We start from the raw sequence: 16,800 nt of genomic DNA, 5'->3' as shown, positions 1-16,800 counted from the left end.
CAATAGGATGGAGAGATATATAAAGAAGGGTATCGTTTTATTCTCAAGGATCAGTGTCTTAGGTCAAGAAAACATTTTGATTTTCTCAAATATAAAAATTTGTGATGCTTTGGGAAAGCTATGAGATGTTTTTTTGTTTGAGTTGGGAGGGGATTGAAAGATGCCATATTGAAGTCGACAAAGAACAGCGGAAAAAAAATGGGGGAATCCAAACCTAACGCCCCCTTGAACAGACTTGTCCACACCTTTTGTTTCTAGATAGATGCCATTAATAGTCCAAACGCCCTAAATCTTGTTTTAGCATTCTTCTTTCTTACTATGTTTCGAAAGTGGATTGCATTTGGGATTCCTCGTGACAAAAACTACTCTTTCAAAGTAAATATCTACAGTCCAAGGATATTTCCTTGCAGCATCCACTTCCAACAATATTTGGAACTAACAAAAAATTCGGAATCAAATGTTTGTTGTGCATTTGATTTCCAAATGCATAGCGTTCCTTTTTTTAAACTTGAAAAAGAGATTTGAACCCCGTCCTTTAAGCAGGGAGATGATGCACTAACTAATAAATCAAATGCTCAGTTGTAACTATAGTGTAGTGCTTGAAAGCTTCCTTGTTCAAAATTAACAAAGTAACAATTTGTTTTAGTAAGGTGTAGTACCTAAAAAACACTTCTAAATGCAAAGAAACATTTACTCTTTTATTATATTCAATTAAGTTTTTATATTTTTATTTTAATCCATATAAGCGTTTATAACTAATAGCTGATTTCGTTAAAATGTTATTTGCCATTCAATCCCATGTGACCTTGACATGGCATGTTGGTATATCATAATAGATTATAGAGTGACATGTCGATGTTACATAATGATATATTTATGTGATACTTTTTACTTTTCATATCAAACGCTAAGTAAATATAGAATGATAAATTACATTTTAACTTATGACAATTAGTCAATAATTAATTATAAGAATTTATTTGATCTAAAATAAAACTACAGCGACTTGATTGAATACAATAAGAACATAAAAACTTGTATGAATTTTCCTAAACAGTTGATGAACTTTTTATAGCATTATAGCTTTTAGTAATATTGTTTGGTTAGTTCCACTCAAATCTCGAGATTAAACTCTCGTTAGCCTACAATTCCTTTTATGGCTACCATAAATGATTAGGGTGAAGAAGATTGATGTATCTAATTTAGGTTATAATTCTTGATTGCCCTATCAACAAAAAAAAAAGGGGGGAAAAGAAACATAATCTCACAAAACAAACCGAGATAAGTGAAGGATCAATGGGATTTCACGTGGGATTGCGAAAAATAAATGCATGGATATGAATGACTAAAATTATTAGTATATTCCTAATCAATTAGTGTGCTCTGATCTCCATTTGTTTCAATGTATTATAAAAAAAGTTAATAATAATTCCCCGGCATCTTGTTCCCGGATTTATTGCAGAATACAAAAAAGTTGAGAAATAAAATATTGGGAAATTAAGAGTTGCCGAAGGAATAAGGGAGTAAATTGATACATTGGGAGAACCGTTTGAATGTGTCCTAAGAACAAAATCACATGAAACATGGAGCGTGGAAACTGGATTCGACCTTTATTTTTGTTCACGGAGAGCATGAAGCTAGACTGTTGAATTAACAATTAATAAATCTTTAAATTTGGCCTGATAAAACAATGAAAAGGCTTTCTATTTATTATATCAAGCAGCTGCACTTTTGATGCTGTCCCTTACACTGTGAGGTCGACATATGGCAACCTCCCAGATAGCCAACGGTTAAAAGGGCGACAAGGAAGAAAAATTAAAAGAAATGAAGAAGATACATAATTAAACACGATCCGTTAAACCAGTGGCGATGATAACTGCAACAGATGGCAGGCCACTTCTCCTTGACTTTTCACCCCCACAATACTCAAAATCAGCTCATGCAGGACTTGTTGATGCGCTGTGAAAATACTTAATTTTCCACAGGCGGATTCTGTCATATAGCAGCTAGCTGCACCTGTACTCAGGGAATATATCACTTCGGATTTCTAAGCTTACATATCAAAGGTGGCCCAACGCTTTGTCTTGAGTTTACATCTGAAAATAAAACAGGTGTTTCCATCACCACATAAAAGGGTATTCCAGAGCCATGGCTAGCTTTTCTTCTGGAGAGAAGAAAATAAGAAAAAGGATCTTGACTAACATATAAGACAATTCATTGTTTCCTTGACAAAATGATAGCTGTCACTAGCTAGCTAGTATTCTTGATCGGACCTTTATTCAATCTCATCCAATCTTACCAATAATCTTCGCATCTTTTCAACCTGCAGGGCATGTTCTCTGTTCACATGTGATTGTGGCATTTCACAAGTAGACTTTTGGTGCATATATAACTTAGCAGATTTTACATGGGCAATTTTAATTTGTTGCCGTATAAATTCCAAGTCAAACAAGAATCATAAGCATTGTAGAAACAATGCCATGGGGGTTCAATTCAAACAAGTGATTTCAGCTATAGTTTTAATTAATGCCCACGACGACAAAGTCTGTCTGCCCTCATATATATATATGTCACTTGGGTTCAACCGACTGTCTTCCTAGATGTTGCCTGCATTTGAAATTTTGCAGTGTCATTTTGATTTCTTTTCTCTTTTTATTGTTATTATTATTAATTTTTAAGGAGGACTAATTCCTCCTATTTCCTATACTTCTTTTCACATTTTTCATATATCATGTTTCGTATTGGTAAATTAAAGTGGATAATTAGTATTCAAACCATTCTTTTAACGTAACACTCAAGAAAACTATAATTTTACCAATTTCTATACAACATGAATTTGGAGTTAAACTTAATATATGACAAAAGACTGGGAGAAGAAAGCTACAGAGTTACTACGAAACCTTAATCAAAATCATGTCAAACAGCGTGACATAATTTAACATCATATATCTCAAAAATCTTTGTTTTAGAGTTTGATGACACAATTTTTAACATTATCAATCTAAGAAATCTTTGTTTTAGAGTTTTTTTTTTTTTATAATTGGAGGAAGAGGATTCGAACTTTATTCTTTAAGCAGAGAGATAATGCACTAATCAATGAACTAAATACTTAGTACCTATTTTAGAGTTTGATGGCACAATTTAACATAATCTACTTCCAAGTACTCGCCAAGGTTTACAAACGGTTTCTGATGCTAAAAGGTAAAGAGATTATCAACAGATTTCTTATAAAACCACTAAAAGTCAATGCTTCAATAGAAAAAGGAAAAAAGAGACTGCTACAGCAATGTAAAGGACTATACATATAAACCTATGGATAATGGCTGAGATTACAAAGTGATACCTACTCGGCTTTTGTTTTGTCTTTGCCCTACTTCCTATAGTTTGAATATTCTTCTGATGAGAATAAGGATAATAATTCTTCTCAGAGACAATGTATTGCACTTAAAGAAAGGAGAGGAAAGCTCTATTATATTCTACAACCTGAATCTGGTATAAAAAAGGAGCCACGTTTGTCTTTCTTTGCTTTGATTCCTTGCAATGGAAAAGGTCATTTTCTTACCAAAAACATTTGTCCTTAAGCTATCAAACGGCAGATTCACATCTTTGTTAGATATGGTATGAGTCATTCTTTCGTGTGCAAATCATCACCATTGTTGTCTAGCAAAACCCAAGTGGGTAATGGGTTACGGTATGGCCCCCAACAAATCCTTTTGGTTTGAAACTTTCTTCCATTTAGCATTACTTTGGATTTCGTCAAAAGGAAAAGATCACAGACTGAAGAATGATCGGTTGACAGCAATTAATGTCATAATGAAAGTAGAGTGGTTGCTTATGATTAAATATAATAGCAAAAAGAAGAATATGCTTGATATTGACTCTATTACACGGACTTAATCGGCAGCTTGAGACACAAAAGCATCAGAAAGGTGGATTTCGGTTAGACTTTATAATTTTGTCTAATAAGATATCCAGGTAAGTTGTTTGGGTTCAAGTTAATTGTGTTTCATGTCTTAACATGTGATTTGTTTACTATCCATTTAATTAATCGTGTAAATGTGTCTAGTTGGTACGTTTATGACCTACTTAAACCCCATATAAATACTTTCTTTTAATATAGTTGATGATGGAAGTAGTAGATTTTATTATTCTAAATGGATATTAATGTTAATTTCATTGTAATTGTTTTTATGATTATTAATTTTAAATTTGAATAATAAAATTGTATTTCATGTGTAATTGTATATATTTTAATTTAATCATGTTAATCGTTTAAATGGATTATAAATTATATCGTATTATATAAAATTTAACTTGATCTATTTAATAAAAATATTAAGTGTGTCGCGTCGTATTATACGTTTAATTAATATATACATATTCGTATCTTGACACGCATATATAATTAATCGTGTCGTGTTCGAGTTTATTTGTATAAGTGTTAATATCCTATATTTACATGATAACATTAAAATACACGAATACGAATTATTAAATCTAATTTTAAACTTTCAAGTTTCCAAAAAGATGTAAACAGAGAATAAAGACTCTAAACTTGATCAACAGGAAATACTTTACGAAAAGAAAACAGAATAAATTCACGAATCAATTATAACATTTTCTCTCTATGATTTGAGAGAACGGATTATGGATATAGATTTCATTCATGAAACATTAAGACATTGCTTAAAATACATATCATCATCCTTAGTTTAATGCCCCCGTTTGGTAGGGAGGATGCAAAGGACAAAAGGGAAAAAAAAATCAAAGATTGAGAGATGCAAAATAGTAAATGTGGTTATGAAACTTAATCATTACATTAATTTAATCCTTCGTGCCCACCAAAAAGAAAAGTGAAACAAGGTAAAGAATGTGGGTAGGAGTTAGCCTATCATTCAACCTATGCAAACTTATGCCAATGGTTGAGGCCCTTTAACTTGATGGGTTAAATGGAGTTTAATCTAACAAATTGTTGCTTTTATTTGAAAAGACTCCCACTTTCACACTGACTAAGCACAGTTTGGTATTTTCTAATGATGTAAAAAGGGGTTTATATATATTTATAATTTTTATACTGTTAATAAACTACATTTAGCCACCTCATGGAAACTACCATTTATTACTAAATATTTTTAAAAAATTTTATGATGTGTCAAATTATGATTTAACACCAAAGTATTCAAGTAATTCTGAAAAAAATAAACAAACAAATAAATATATTCTTAAATAAAGCATATAAGTATAAAAAGAAATAAAACTTCATGAACATCCAAGTGTACATTTGAAAATTTGAAAGGTATAAAAATCCTCCAACAGCAATCACTACACTTCAGTTTTGAAGACCTTTAATCCCTACATTTTGATTTCCAATTGCAATAAAGGAAAACTGATAGAGCATTACTATAACCCTTTGCTGTTGAAGAGGTTGACAAAGTTAATAAGTTGATCACATTATGCAATATTATTTTATCTATCATGAATCAGTTCTAAACAGATACCTTTACATGACGAGAATTACACATTTATATCTCCCATAGCTTAGGCTTAAGGTTTAATATAGGAGAAGATTGTGTCCACAGGACTGAATGTTTTTACTCATTATCAATTAGTTTTGAGTTAGATATGCTTTGGGTGGATATTGAGTTGAGATCTCAGTATTCCAAGCAAACGGCATTGACATACAGTTGGGTATGTTGCACCCACAGCAGAGAAAAGACAAGAAAACTAGTGGGTGGGATGAGTAACCAGAGGAACGTTATTGGTGATTTGCATAAAGAATGTGCCAAAGCTGATTCACAGAATTGACTCTATACATAAATCCCAAAGAAAAAAAAAAGGTCATCATCATACTTTCCTCTTCATCATAATTAACTTTATATGGTGATTTTTCATTAAACAAAAGTTTTATGCATGCTGTGATTATATATATGTTGTTTGTTTGATGTAGGTGAACAAAGGATAGATATATATAGTCATTTCAAAGCAATTTACATAGTATATTAAATAACTTTAAAAGGGTGATTTCAACTATGAGGACAAGGAAAGTGGTTGCAGTGTCAAATCTAGGGGAAGGGAGGCTGGGTTTATGGAATAAGAGAGGGCTGCCTTCCCCTGTGTAGCTCATGTCCAATGGACGAAAAACAACTGTGGAATCAAAACATTAACCACTCAACTATCAATCAATGGTGTGGAAAGATTATCCCCAGGTTTTGTGACATCAATTAGAGAGAAAATATATGATATAATAGAGATTGCCTCATCAATAGCTTTAATGTTATTTCTAGGCAAAAAGCTAGTTTAACAAGGTTTTTCCTGTTGTTCCGTATTTAGTTCACAATTGCCATCAGAAAACAGATATTTTCAGCAGGCAGCCATGCACATTTTTAGAATTGAATAATGACACATCAAACATGTACAAAATACGATACTAGCAGCAGTAGGTTACCTTCTGTGCAAAGCTGCAGGTGAAACATTTCTGAGTTTCTTCCTGGAAAAAATGTGGAAAGCTGAACCTACTAATGGCCAACTTGTAATAATGGCAATGTAAGCCAGCAACCACATTGAATTTCTGTTTTGACGGGAAAGATGATTCAAACATCTTTTCACATGAGCAATCACATCAAAAGAATTGACACCCTGCAAGTTAGAAGATTGTCCAGAAACTTGAGCAGCACTGGGCACAAAATCAGGCATTGCTTCAGTCAGATGCTCATTCTGTTCTGATGCTGAAACCATTTTATCAGCACGTGGCACAACAACAGACATCGTTTCAGTCAGGTGCTTGCTCTGTTCTGATGCTGAAATCATTTTATCACGCTCTTGGTTATGAATCTTCCTTAGTCCAGCTAAGTCTTCAACTATGTTATTTCCTGCATGCTCATTACCAACTGCAGCCACCATTCCATTTTCTGCAACATTTACATATGGACCCTGATCGATTGATGATCCCAATGAAAGCTGCAAGTCAGAATTCTGTGTCTGCAAATGCATCAAAACAAAAAGTATAAACTAACAGATATAGGCTTAAACATTGCATTAAATTTAAAAAGAGTATAAGATTACAATTGATAGATCTGAAATTTTGTTTAACAATTTTATTGCACCAGACAGAAAGAGTTTACAACAAGAACTTCACACGCCTCCTAGCAATGTGCCATTAATTTGATAGGCAAACGTAAAGGCAATGAACATGAAGCAAACCTTCCGGACATGCAGATGTGGACTAGAGTGTAGGAGACTAAGAAATTCATTAGTAGCCCTTACCCACCTGAATAATAAAAAGAAAAAGAAAGTATGCGTGTTAAAACATATTGATAACATCTGTGACACTTCAAATATTTAGGTAACTACTATCACATAAATAAGAAATGACTTAGCAGGAGACCATCTAGGCTATCAATCACAAACTAGGCATAAGATCAGTTAGAAAGTAGTAAGATTAAAATTTGACGATCACAGGATCACGATGGATTCTGCACACTCTCATTTTTGGTGAATTAGGTGTCCTAGATGACAACAACAATCAAATAATAAAACATAAACAAAATGGTCAGTAGTACTACTTGGAACTATACAAATTTTCTGAAATTCTTTTATCAACGGAATGGCTGCCTTATGGCATCAATAGATGTTAGAAACATATTATACTGGTGATGCACTAATGTGGAGCTATGAATTACCACAGGCTAGATGCAGTTATTCCCTCAAAAAATGCAAGATGTCCTCCATGTTGTGGGGTGGCCAATACGATATTTTTATTTGCCCTGTTAAAGACAGAGTAACCAGACTGCACAAAATAACATATAAACTCAAAGAAAGTATTCAGTTGCATAATTATAGGAGCTCCACCTGCATTCATCCCAAGGAATGGCTTCCCTGGTACAGACAGGATCATCTAGAGCACTGATACAGAGCAATGGTACTGAAACATTTTGCACATAGGAAGAGCTGCTACAACGCCTATAGTATGTATCTACAGTCTGAGAGACAATATGATACGTTTTGTAACTCATAAAAATAACAGCAAAGAAGTAAGTATGGATAAATTTTCAGGTAGTACCTCAAATTTTCCCACAAGGCATGTAGCAAAGTTGTCAAAATCTCGAATAGAACGTGACTTTTGAAGGCCAAGAGGATAACCAAAAAACAGCATAAGTTAAAAGGAAGAGGAGACTAATGAAAAGGAATGACACTTATGCTCAAGATACAGATTGCATGAAAATGTCAGTTCTCTTGGAGTTCCAGTAGAGTTGCCAACAACAGAAAGGGGGCAACAATCATGAATATGTTGTACTAGCAACAAAACTAACATTGCAAGTATGAAAAGAAAGGGAAGAGAGATGATTCCAAGGCACCAAATAAGTTAAATGCATGCACTTGAGGTTCAAAGCTCAGGTCCAAACTCCCCTCCAGGTCACAGAAGTGAAACTCCAGTGACCCTCCATACAGACCTTATTCATGGAAATTTATAAGTGTAAGCACAATAAAAAATTTGCCAGGCTGTTATCCTATTTTGGTGCAACATTCATAACAGCAATGAAAGAAGAATATTCCTCAAAAAATAAATGCTTCTATTTACAATCTTTATATCTTGAGGAAGAGGGTGCAAAGAAAAGATAACAGATGAAAACTGTTAATACAGAAATTTTCCATAGCTCATTGCATATATACTTCTTTCCTGCTGCAGATATTTCTCATCTATGATCATAGAAGCAGAAAAGGTAGTAAGGGAGAAAACGCTTCAGAAAGTTCATGAAGCTTGCAGAAAATTTTTTTATTTGTAGTTATGACCTGTGTATTACATTTAGGGAACAAAAGATGGTAAGCATCCATGTCTACAAATTACTACGTGTAATAATGCTCAATGTTTTCATGTGAAAATTATCCAGGACAGGCCTGAAAGAAGCAAGGGATAAGAACACTTACTATAAATCAATCTCTTTCATAGTTAATTTTCCCAAGATGAAAGCACAAAGAGGAAAGTTTTATCTTCTAAAACATAAGGTGGTCAATTACAAGATAAATGATGGTTGATTATTGCAGTATGAGAAACTACAGAACAGCATGATTTTCTTTTCAGGTCTATTATTCTTTCTACAATAATGCAACATCCCAAAGAAAAGATGGTCCTTGCATTGAAGAAGAAACTAACCTTTTTAATGCCTTCCCAATTAGCCAGCCGAGAATAACGAGGCTCATGCCTGCAATAAACATTATCAACTCCAGAAAATTGATAATGAAAATTTATTAATGACTCTATTACTTGGAAATCATCAGCAAAACCTCCCTTGTCCCCCCAAAACAGGTATTTTAGGTGCTCTTAAGTTTCAAAGGCCAAAAGAATCGTTACAAAAATCAGTTACTAGGTACATCATTACTGAGGCATCTCTCTTTATGCCTCTGAAGATAAAACAAAAAGGTTTCGACATTGTTGAGTTTCAGGTACCAAGAACCTGCACATATAGGCTTCACATCTAACAATTTATTTGAAATATGTAGGACTTACAGTTTTGCATAACCTTGAAGGCCAATTGTAAGGGCTCTATCATATAACTTCTGCACCAGCCTGCGGCATATAAACCTGTCACCAATCTGCAAACGATATAACATTAAAAACACTAAAAAAAAAAAAGAGCAGACGTTAAAATGAAGAGCAATTGCAGATTCAAATGTATGATGGCATGTCCTGCTACAATGTCAAAAAAGTTGTAACTTGATGTGGCTAAAGCAAATATAATGTGATAACTCATGTAACTTTGAACACCAGGCCCTGCATAAGAAGTATTTATCAACATAAATCTATTTTTACACATCACAATAATTACTTGTAATAATTAGGTAATGCAAATGAGTGGAAAGTGCAGAATGCCACGGAAGATGGGTGAAAGTTAATTCAAGAGCTAATGTTGTTATTTGGCAGGTGCTAGGGCTAGAATTCACCCACAGAAATGATTAACGTAAATAGTCAGATTCTGTCAATTTTGATTGCCTAGGCTAGAAAAATTAGTTTTCACTTCCAGCTTAGTGTACATCAGTTCAACGTGACCAAAATGATTGTTTTCCATTTTTGTGAATTTCTAGTTAATTATTATTGTAGCTTTGAATCTCTAGAAAATTTGATTACACTTTTAGGGCCGAGGATTAATTTACTTAACCAATAACATATATATCTATAATATATATATATATAAAAGTAAGATAACTGATTGGATCAATTGGTTGAAACCTGTCATTCTCAATTGAATTAATTTTTTTTGTATACCTTATGTCAAAACTACGTTGTTTTTTTTTTTTACTTTTATTTATTTCAGTAAACAATGTTAGAAATGGAGCTTTGTCTACACATGACATTGCTGTTCGTGCCTATGTGTTTTAAAGAAGGAAAGAAGATCATGTGCAATACTAACAACCCCCCCCCCCCCACCCCCATCCGCCGCTGCACACCACCACCAAAAGACGAAAGAAAAATACAATGGCATAATCTGAATAAATTAAAGAGTAAAGGAATCAAAACTAGCAGTTAACATTCTTCAAATAAAAAATCCTACAGTTAACAAATAATGGAAATATGAGAAATTTCTTGCATGAAACTTGTTGGATCAAATAAAAAAAAAAGAACCAGAAGAATAATACAATGGCATACTCAGAATATATTTAATGAGCCAATTATTTCAAAATTGCAGTTAACAAATAATGGAACTATGATAAATTTCTTCCATAAAACTCGTGCTACTTAATAGCTGCATTTTTGCTAGAGATAAAGCACTAACCAAAAGATCCCATGGAGAGCAAATAGCTACTGCACCAGCTAAAGGAACCTTTTCTCTATCCTCTCCAAGATATTTCACCTGTAAGAAATAATACATACTAAGGTGTCACAAATAAATATTAAGTTGATATAATTTATAATTAGAGGTCAAGAAATACAATTACAAACTGAAATACAAGCCAAAAAGTTCGTAATCTGCTATAAAACAGTAACATTACCAGGCAGATTGCCACACAAATATATCCAAATCGCCTAAAACGAACTTGTCCAATCTAAATAAGCTGAAAAGTGGAAACTTCCGATTTACAAGAATCCCTAGACGCTAGACTTAAAGAGTTAGCAATGTCAAGAAAACTGCTAGAATTTGCTTTTTAACAAAAAATTGTAGGAAGTGGAAGCCAATCTGACTGACGGGAAGGTGAAATGAGCGACATCTTTCAGATGTAGATTCACATGATCTATATATATATATATATATATATATATAAAGGAGCACAAATAGGTGCCAATTTCTATTCTAACCTAACCAAAGAAATTGCTCTGATGGTAACAAAATGGGACTGACAAGAACCAACATAAACAGTCAAATTCTCATCAAATCAAATGCCTAACTTGGTACAACCAATGACAAGTTCTTTTAATGAAATTTCACAAGAGTAACTTGTCATGCTGTACTCCTACCACTTCTCATGGAAATTATGTAAGTTTGACACTTACAAACACACAAAGAGAGAAATAAAGGTGCTTTGCCAATGACATAGAATTATGAGAATAGAGAGGAAGTATTAAACGACTTTTATATCCTTGTATAATTCTACCCACAAAGTAAGAAAGAGAGCTATCTTTCAAAAAAATAAATAAATAAAAAGGAAAGAGAGCTACAAGGTTCCTCTGAAACTCAACAATATTAAACCTAAATTAAATCACTGGGTTAAGTTGTAGAGACCAACTCGCCTTCCAATTTATAGAAAATTTTAAAAATAAAAAACATTAAAAGCCAGGACACCTATTTCTACCAGGCAATCCATAGACCGAAGGGAAGCACCATCATCAAACATAGAGGAGAACAGCTGGTAAAAGTACAAGGGAGGTGAATCAAGTGACAGTTTCTATCACATTTTATGCAACAAAGGAGTCTTAAGAATATAGAATGCAGACCACATAGCATACCAGAATGTTGGCACCAATGCTAGTTCCAATAGCATATAAAGGAGCCTTCGGAAACTGATGATGGAGATAATCAATGACTACTCGTACATCCTCTGTCCAGCCAGCATTATAAAAGCAATCAGACTGCACAAGTATTATTATAAATACAACATTAAGAAAATACATCTCAACAATTAACTATCAGGTTTTCCTAAAGAGGAGTAATCTTTACTTTTAACTACTAGATATTGCTAATAGCATCTCTGCACATTGCCAGAGGAAGTACAAGAAACCCTCAGCTTTTAACCAATGAACTATCAGGTTTTCATTCACACATACATGTTCCTTGGAACAAGACATTGCTATAATACATCTCACCAATCAATTACTAGTTAAAGATTTAGGTCGATTTATTAGTTCTCAACAGAAGAACTAGATAATATTTAAAAATGCAACAATATATCTAGAAATAAAGCATCACAACTAAATGTGTAGAAATTAAACCTGCAACTGCCGGGTTGATCTACCATATTTACGATTTGATTACCTAATGCTATGTCCTAGCTATATGAATCACTGTCACCTTTAGATCAAACATCTAAAGAGTGCATTGTTTAGAAAGCTCAGTAATTAAACATAAAATCAAAGTATTTCACAAACATTACCTAATAAAATCTTATAACCAAAATGTATATAGTAAAAGCAAATGAAAATCACTGCTATATTAGCTAAACACTAATATACTTGATATTTTATTTTGTTAAAATCAGCACCACATATTCTCTCCTTAATCTCTTCCAGATTTCATTTTCATTTTTCCTTTTACACTTCCAGATTTCATTCCAGATTTCTGAGAGTGATGTTTTCTTTAAACTTGCTCAATAATGGCCCATATTGCATACTTTATTGTCATTGTACATATAAATCTTTTAACTTTAAGCAGTAATCATGTAAAGGCTATACTATGAGATTTGGTATAACATCAGCTTGAAGATCACGACAATTACAGCAAATGCGAAAGGCAAAATGACTGGGTCTGTCTTCTGCAAGTTGTGAAATAAGATATATTTGTTGATTGATTTCATTGACTGATACAGTACTGTTACATGGAAGTTCATCCTCCCTTGTGCAAGGCAGAAAACCGATGTCATATTCCAAACTCAAAACAGACATAAAAAAAAAACATAAAACACAAATGTTCTAAGCTAAACTCAGGAGGAAAATAAAAGAAAAAGGACAACTCACAGTAATCGAAACACCACCCAGTCCTCGGTGGTTGCTAACGACAACATTCCATCCATGTTTTGCCATTCCAAATGCAAGGTGCTTAATATACTGCCATAAGATATTACAGCAAGATAATTTCAGTTTTGTAACATATATTCCAGAACACTCTCTTTGACCTATTCAGCCTATAGGTCATTGAATTTTCTTTAAGTTTTTATAAAGACAGAAGGACATATAGCCTTCTCTGAGGTCTCAAATAAAATTATCTCAGAGAATAGTCAAGGAGATTTCAAACCACACAAGTAGATTTTTTATATGACATCTTAGTTTCATACCAATTTTCAATGCTTAGCGTCAGGTAGTATCTGCAAAACTCTAAGATGATTAGAAAGCGGAACTGGAAAAGAATTACTTGATAAGGATTAAATTGGCATCAATAGCAATAAATTTATTCTCAACCAACCACTATATAGGAGGCTGTAATCTTGCACAAGAAAAAAGCACTAAATATCCCTAAAAGGATGAAGAGCATGTGAAAAATCGATAGCTACAAAGAAGACTAAGGAACCTAAAAAGCCTAAAACTGTATGCAGAGCATCCCTGAAAAACTTACACCCTGATTATGTACCTGCCTATTTATAGGCCTATTAATTCATTGGGCAACAGAGTTTTAAGATCAGGATATAATTTTCTAAGTCCTATATGGAGCTCCCTCAAAAGCCTGTATGGTTATCTACTAGCCATTCGTCACGTCTAACTACTCATTGAGATACTCTACAAGATTCTAGACACAATTATCTAGCCATCCTCATTGGACTTTGATTAATTTTCCAAGTTCACGAAAAGTTGATACAAGTTGAACAACATTTTCCCTTAAGCCCAAAAGTTATTATAAGGAGCAGCAAGAAAAAAGGAGACAAGAAGAGTAGTCATAAGTTAACATTTAACTTACTGCAGAAGCAGAATCACTTGTTAAGCCAGGAATGACAACCACCACTGGAGTTGTATCATCCTTCGAGATGGCATCATTTGTCGAGATGGCATTATTCATCTCAAAGGTGCTTCTTGGAACTGTATAATTATCAAACACATCAATTGCAGGATAGAATATTTACCATACAAACTCAATATGAAATGAAGGTATTATGTCCAAGTAGACAATTAACTGATAACTACTGGTGTCACGCAGTCAATACAGATCAAGCTGCAATATATGGTGGGGTGAGGGTTGAACTTAGCCTGTCTTCTAGGGCTAATATGTTGCTGCCAACATGCAATCACCTCACACCATCATCTTAGATGCATATGAGGAAGCTAATTACGAGCAAGGATTCTACTCAAAAAGGAAAACATGAAACAGCACTGCAAATTGGTGTGATGCTGCACTATGGATTTAGCAGCTGCATATGTGACCTTTCTCGCATTATAATGTTCAAACACTTATGTATCATTCCAAATACTTAGATGATAAATAGAAGCTAAAACTAAGTGCTTTTAGAACCCAAAGCATGACTTTTGAAGAAGTTCACACTAAGGTAGCTTTATTTATGCTTTGACAGTTCATCTGTCTTCAACTTGCACCTCACACGTTTTAGTAGTTAATACTCCTATCACCAAAAAGACTAAAATAATTGATGATGGATGCAAAAGCTATGAAACGTCAAATCTTCAAAACATAATCTTGCACAAAACAGTACACACAACAACAACATACTCCAGAAGTTGCTCCACATGCATACATCTGTGAGGATAGTTCACAATATCATCAAAAGTTTTGGATTTACCATCAGAACTTGTTAGCCAATCCAAAGCTATTGTTCCACCATCGGAAGCATGAAAAAGTTGTCTGAGAAAGCATAGGGATGTTACCGTTAGATAAAAGCGCATATAGATAAACATCTAAAATAACCGTATAAGACACTTTGGAAAGGTTCTATTTATATTGTATTATTGCTATAGTTTAATCTAATAATTCGTGCTAACAATAAATGAAGATAATTATTCATGTAACAATCTTAACAAGTGACATTGGGGCATTCCTTAGCGAATCCCCTTATAAAATAGCAATTAAAAAAATTAACTTCCAAACAAAGCAACAACCAATCAAAGTCTTAAATAACAAAAAGGGAAGAGCAAAAGCAGGACAGAAGAAAACAGCCTTTTTGCTACATTCAAAAGCACAAAAAAGAAAAAATTGTTACCAGTAGAAACGCTATTCATTATATCACCTGTTGTAGCTGAAAACTGGAGGATTCCCGAAGAAATTAAGGAAAGCAGTCTGAAAATGAGGACTTGATAACCATGGCGTCGCTAAATACCTGCGATAGTGGAACAAAATGTATATCTGACACTAATGGAAAGCGAAAGAATCACATTTCCCGGTGAAATAGAAAGAAAGGAAAAGTGTACCTGCCGTGAAGGATCCGGCACTTGGAAACGACGTCGTTGTAGATAGGGGAGGAAGGGTGAGAGGTCAAGGAAACGGGAGCACCGCGAAATCCAGAGAACAAGTCTTGGAAGAAATGAATTTCCAGGAAATTGTAGAGATAAGCTGCCCATATCACGGAAAATGCCAGTAAATAGTGCGAAATTGGGATCAAAAAGAGGGCATTGAATAGTTGTTTATATGCATTGAGAGAAGATTCATCCAAAGAAATCAACCAATCCATTCGAGGAAAAAAAACAGAGGAAATCCAAGAATCTGGATTGGGAATAAGCAATGCATGCAACAACCACGGCTTTTGAATTCAATGAGCGAAACTAGGAGAGAAATATGGTGGGTTTTTCAAAGGTTTGTTTGTCTGTTTGGGCGATGACAGTTGAGAATTTGTCCGCAGTTATGACCAACTGTGTCAGCGTGGGACCAAAGGCAACAGATGTCAATATGTCATGCTACATGCAGTTATTGTTCCCAATCATGTTTCAATTTCTAGAACTACGGTCGGACCGTACGTTGGTCGGGTAAAAGGAGATTCTTGAAGAATTTATTTATATAATAAATTATATATATTAATTGTTTGAATAAAATATATAGAATTGTTTTTAGTGTTAAAACATTAACTTTTACATAGAAACTTTGTGAACTAGTAGAAATTGTGAGGGTGATTAATAATTATTTATATTTTTGCACATTTATCTTTTATCATTTTACAAAAAAATTAATGAGCGTTATGTTGATGTGCTTTTTCACATTTTTGAGATGAGAGGAATGGCAGTACTATACAAAAGTTAAGATGTCCGCCTTCAATATTTGTTACTTCTTGCAGACTAAAAATATAAGGGTATTTGTCAAATTTGACACTTAAATTCCAACATTCATCAGTATCAAGTAGTGGGGAAGGTGTCTTTTGGTTGGTGGGTTGTTTTGGAAGATTTCCTACCCTATATAAAATGGATAACATCAACTGTTATTTTAACAGGAAGAGAAACATTTTATTAACATTTGATTTTTATAAAAGATCGACTAAAAATGCTAAATCAGAGCAATGTACAAGTTAGTCATGCGTTTTGAAAGGAGCTTCTTATTGAGAAAAAAGTAAAGAGAAATAATACCAATCTATTCATTCTCAAAGGTAAGTTATTGACAAAATTTTGATGTTTTTAGAATCAATAAAAAATACATTGCATATAAAAAATTGACTAATGTGATAGGCAAA

General features: G+C 33.5%; 1 protein-coding gene across 2 annotated transcripts; it reads right to left on the bottom strand.

Moving 5' to 3' along the window:
- Nucleotides 1-6,222: 6,222 nt before the first annotated feature.
- On the bottom strand, nt 6,223-16,230 carry LOC110428581 (alpha/beta-Hydrolases superfamily protein). Of its 2 annotated transcripts, XM_021444446.2 has the most exons (14): nt 15,554-16,229; nt 15,373-15,462; nt 14,929-14,990; nt 14,097-14,215; nt 13,163-13,252; nt 11,939-12,061; nt 10,770-10,847; nt 9,506-9,591; nt 9,152-9,200; nt 8,060-8,116; nt 7,849-7,979; nt 7,680-7,763; nt 7,201-7,267; nt 6,223-6,978 (listed from the first exon to the last, which is right to left on the bottom strand). In XM_021444446.2, exons 1-14 carry the CDS (start codon nt 15,811-15,813, stop codon nt 6,442-6,444), a joined length of 1,833 nt encoding a protein of 610 aa, XP_021300121.1. In that variant the 5' UTR covers nt 15,814-16,229; the 3' UTR covers nt 6,223-6,441. The 2 variants fall into 2 exon arrangements, with proteins under 2 accessions (XP_021300121.1, XP_021300122.1); XM_021444447.1 differs by lacking the exon at nt 7,680-7,763 and having other exon boundaries at nt 15,554-16,230.
- Between the last annotated feature and the right edge of the window lie 570 nt (nt 16,231-16,800).

The sequence above is a fragment of the Theobroma umbraticum genome, unplaced genomic scaffold (genome assembly GCF_002168275.2).
Source record: "Theobroma umbraticum cultivar Fairchild unplaced genomic scaffold, ASM216827v3 scaffold_302.0, whole genome shotgun sequence".
NCBI classification, from domain to species: domain Eukaryota; kingdom Viridiplantae; phylum Streptophyta; class Magnoliopsida; order Malvales; family Malvaceae; genus Theobroma; species Theobroma umbraticum.
The sequence above is the reverse complement of the archived record's forward strand: the minus strand, read 5'-3'. Positions and strand labels throughout refer to the sequence as shown.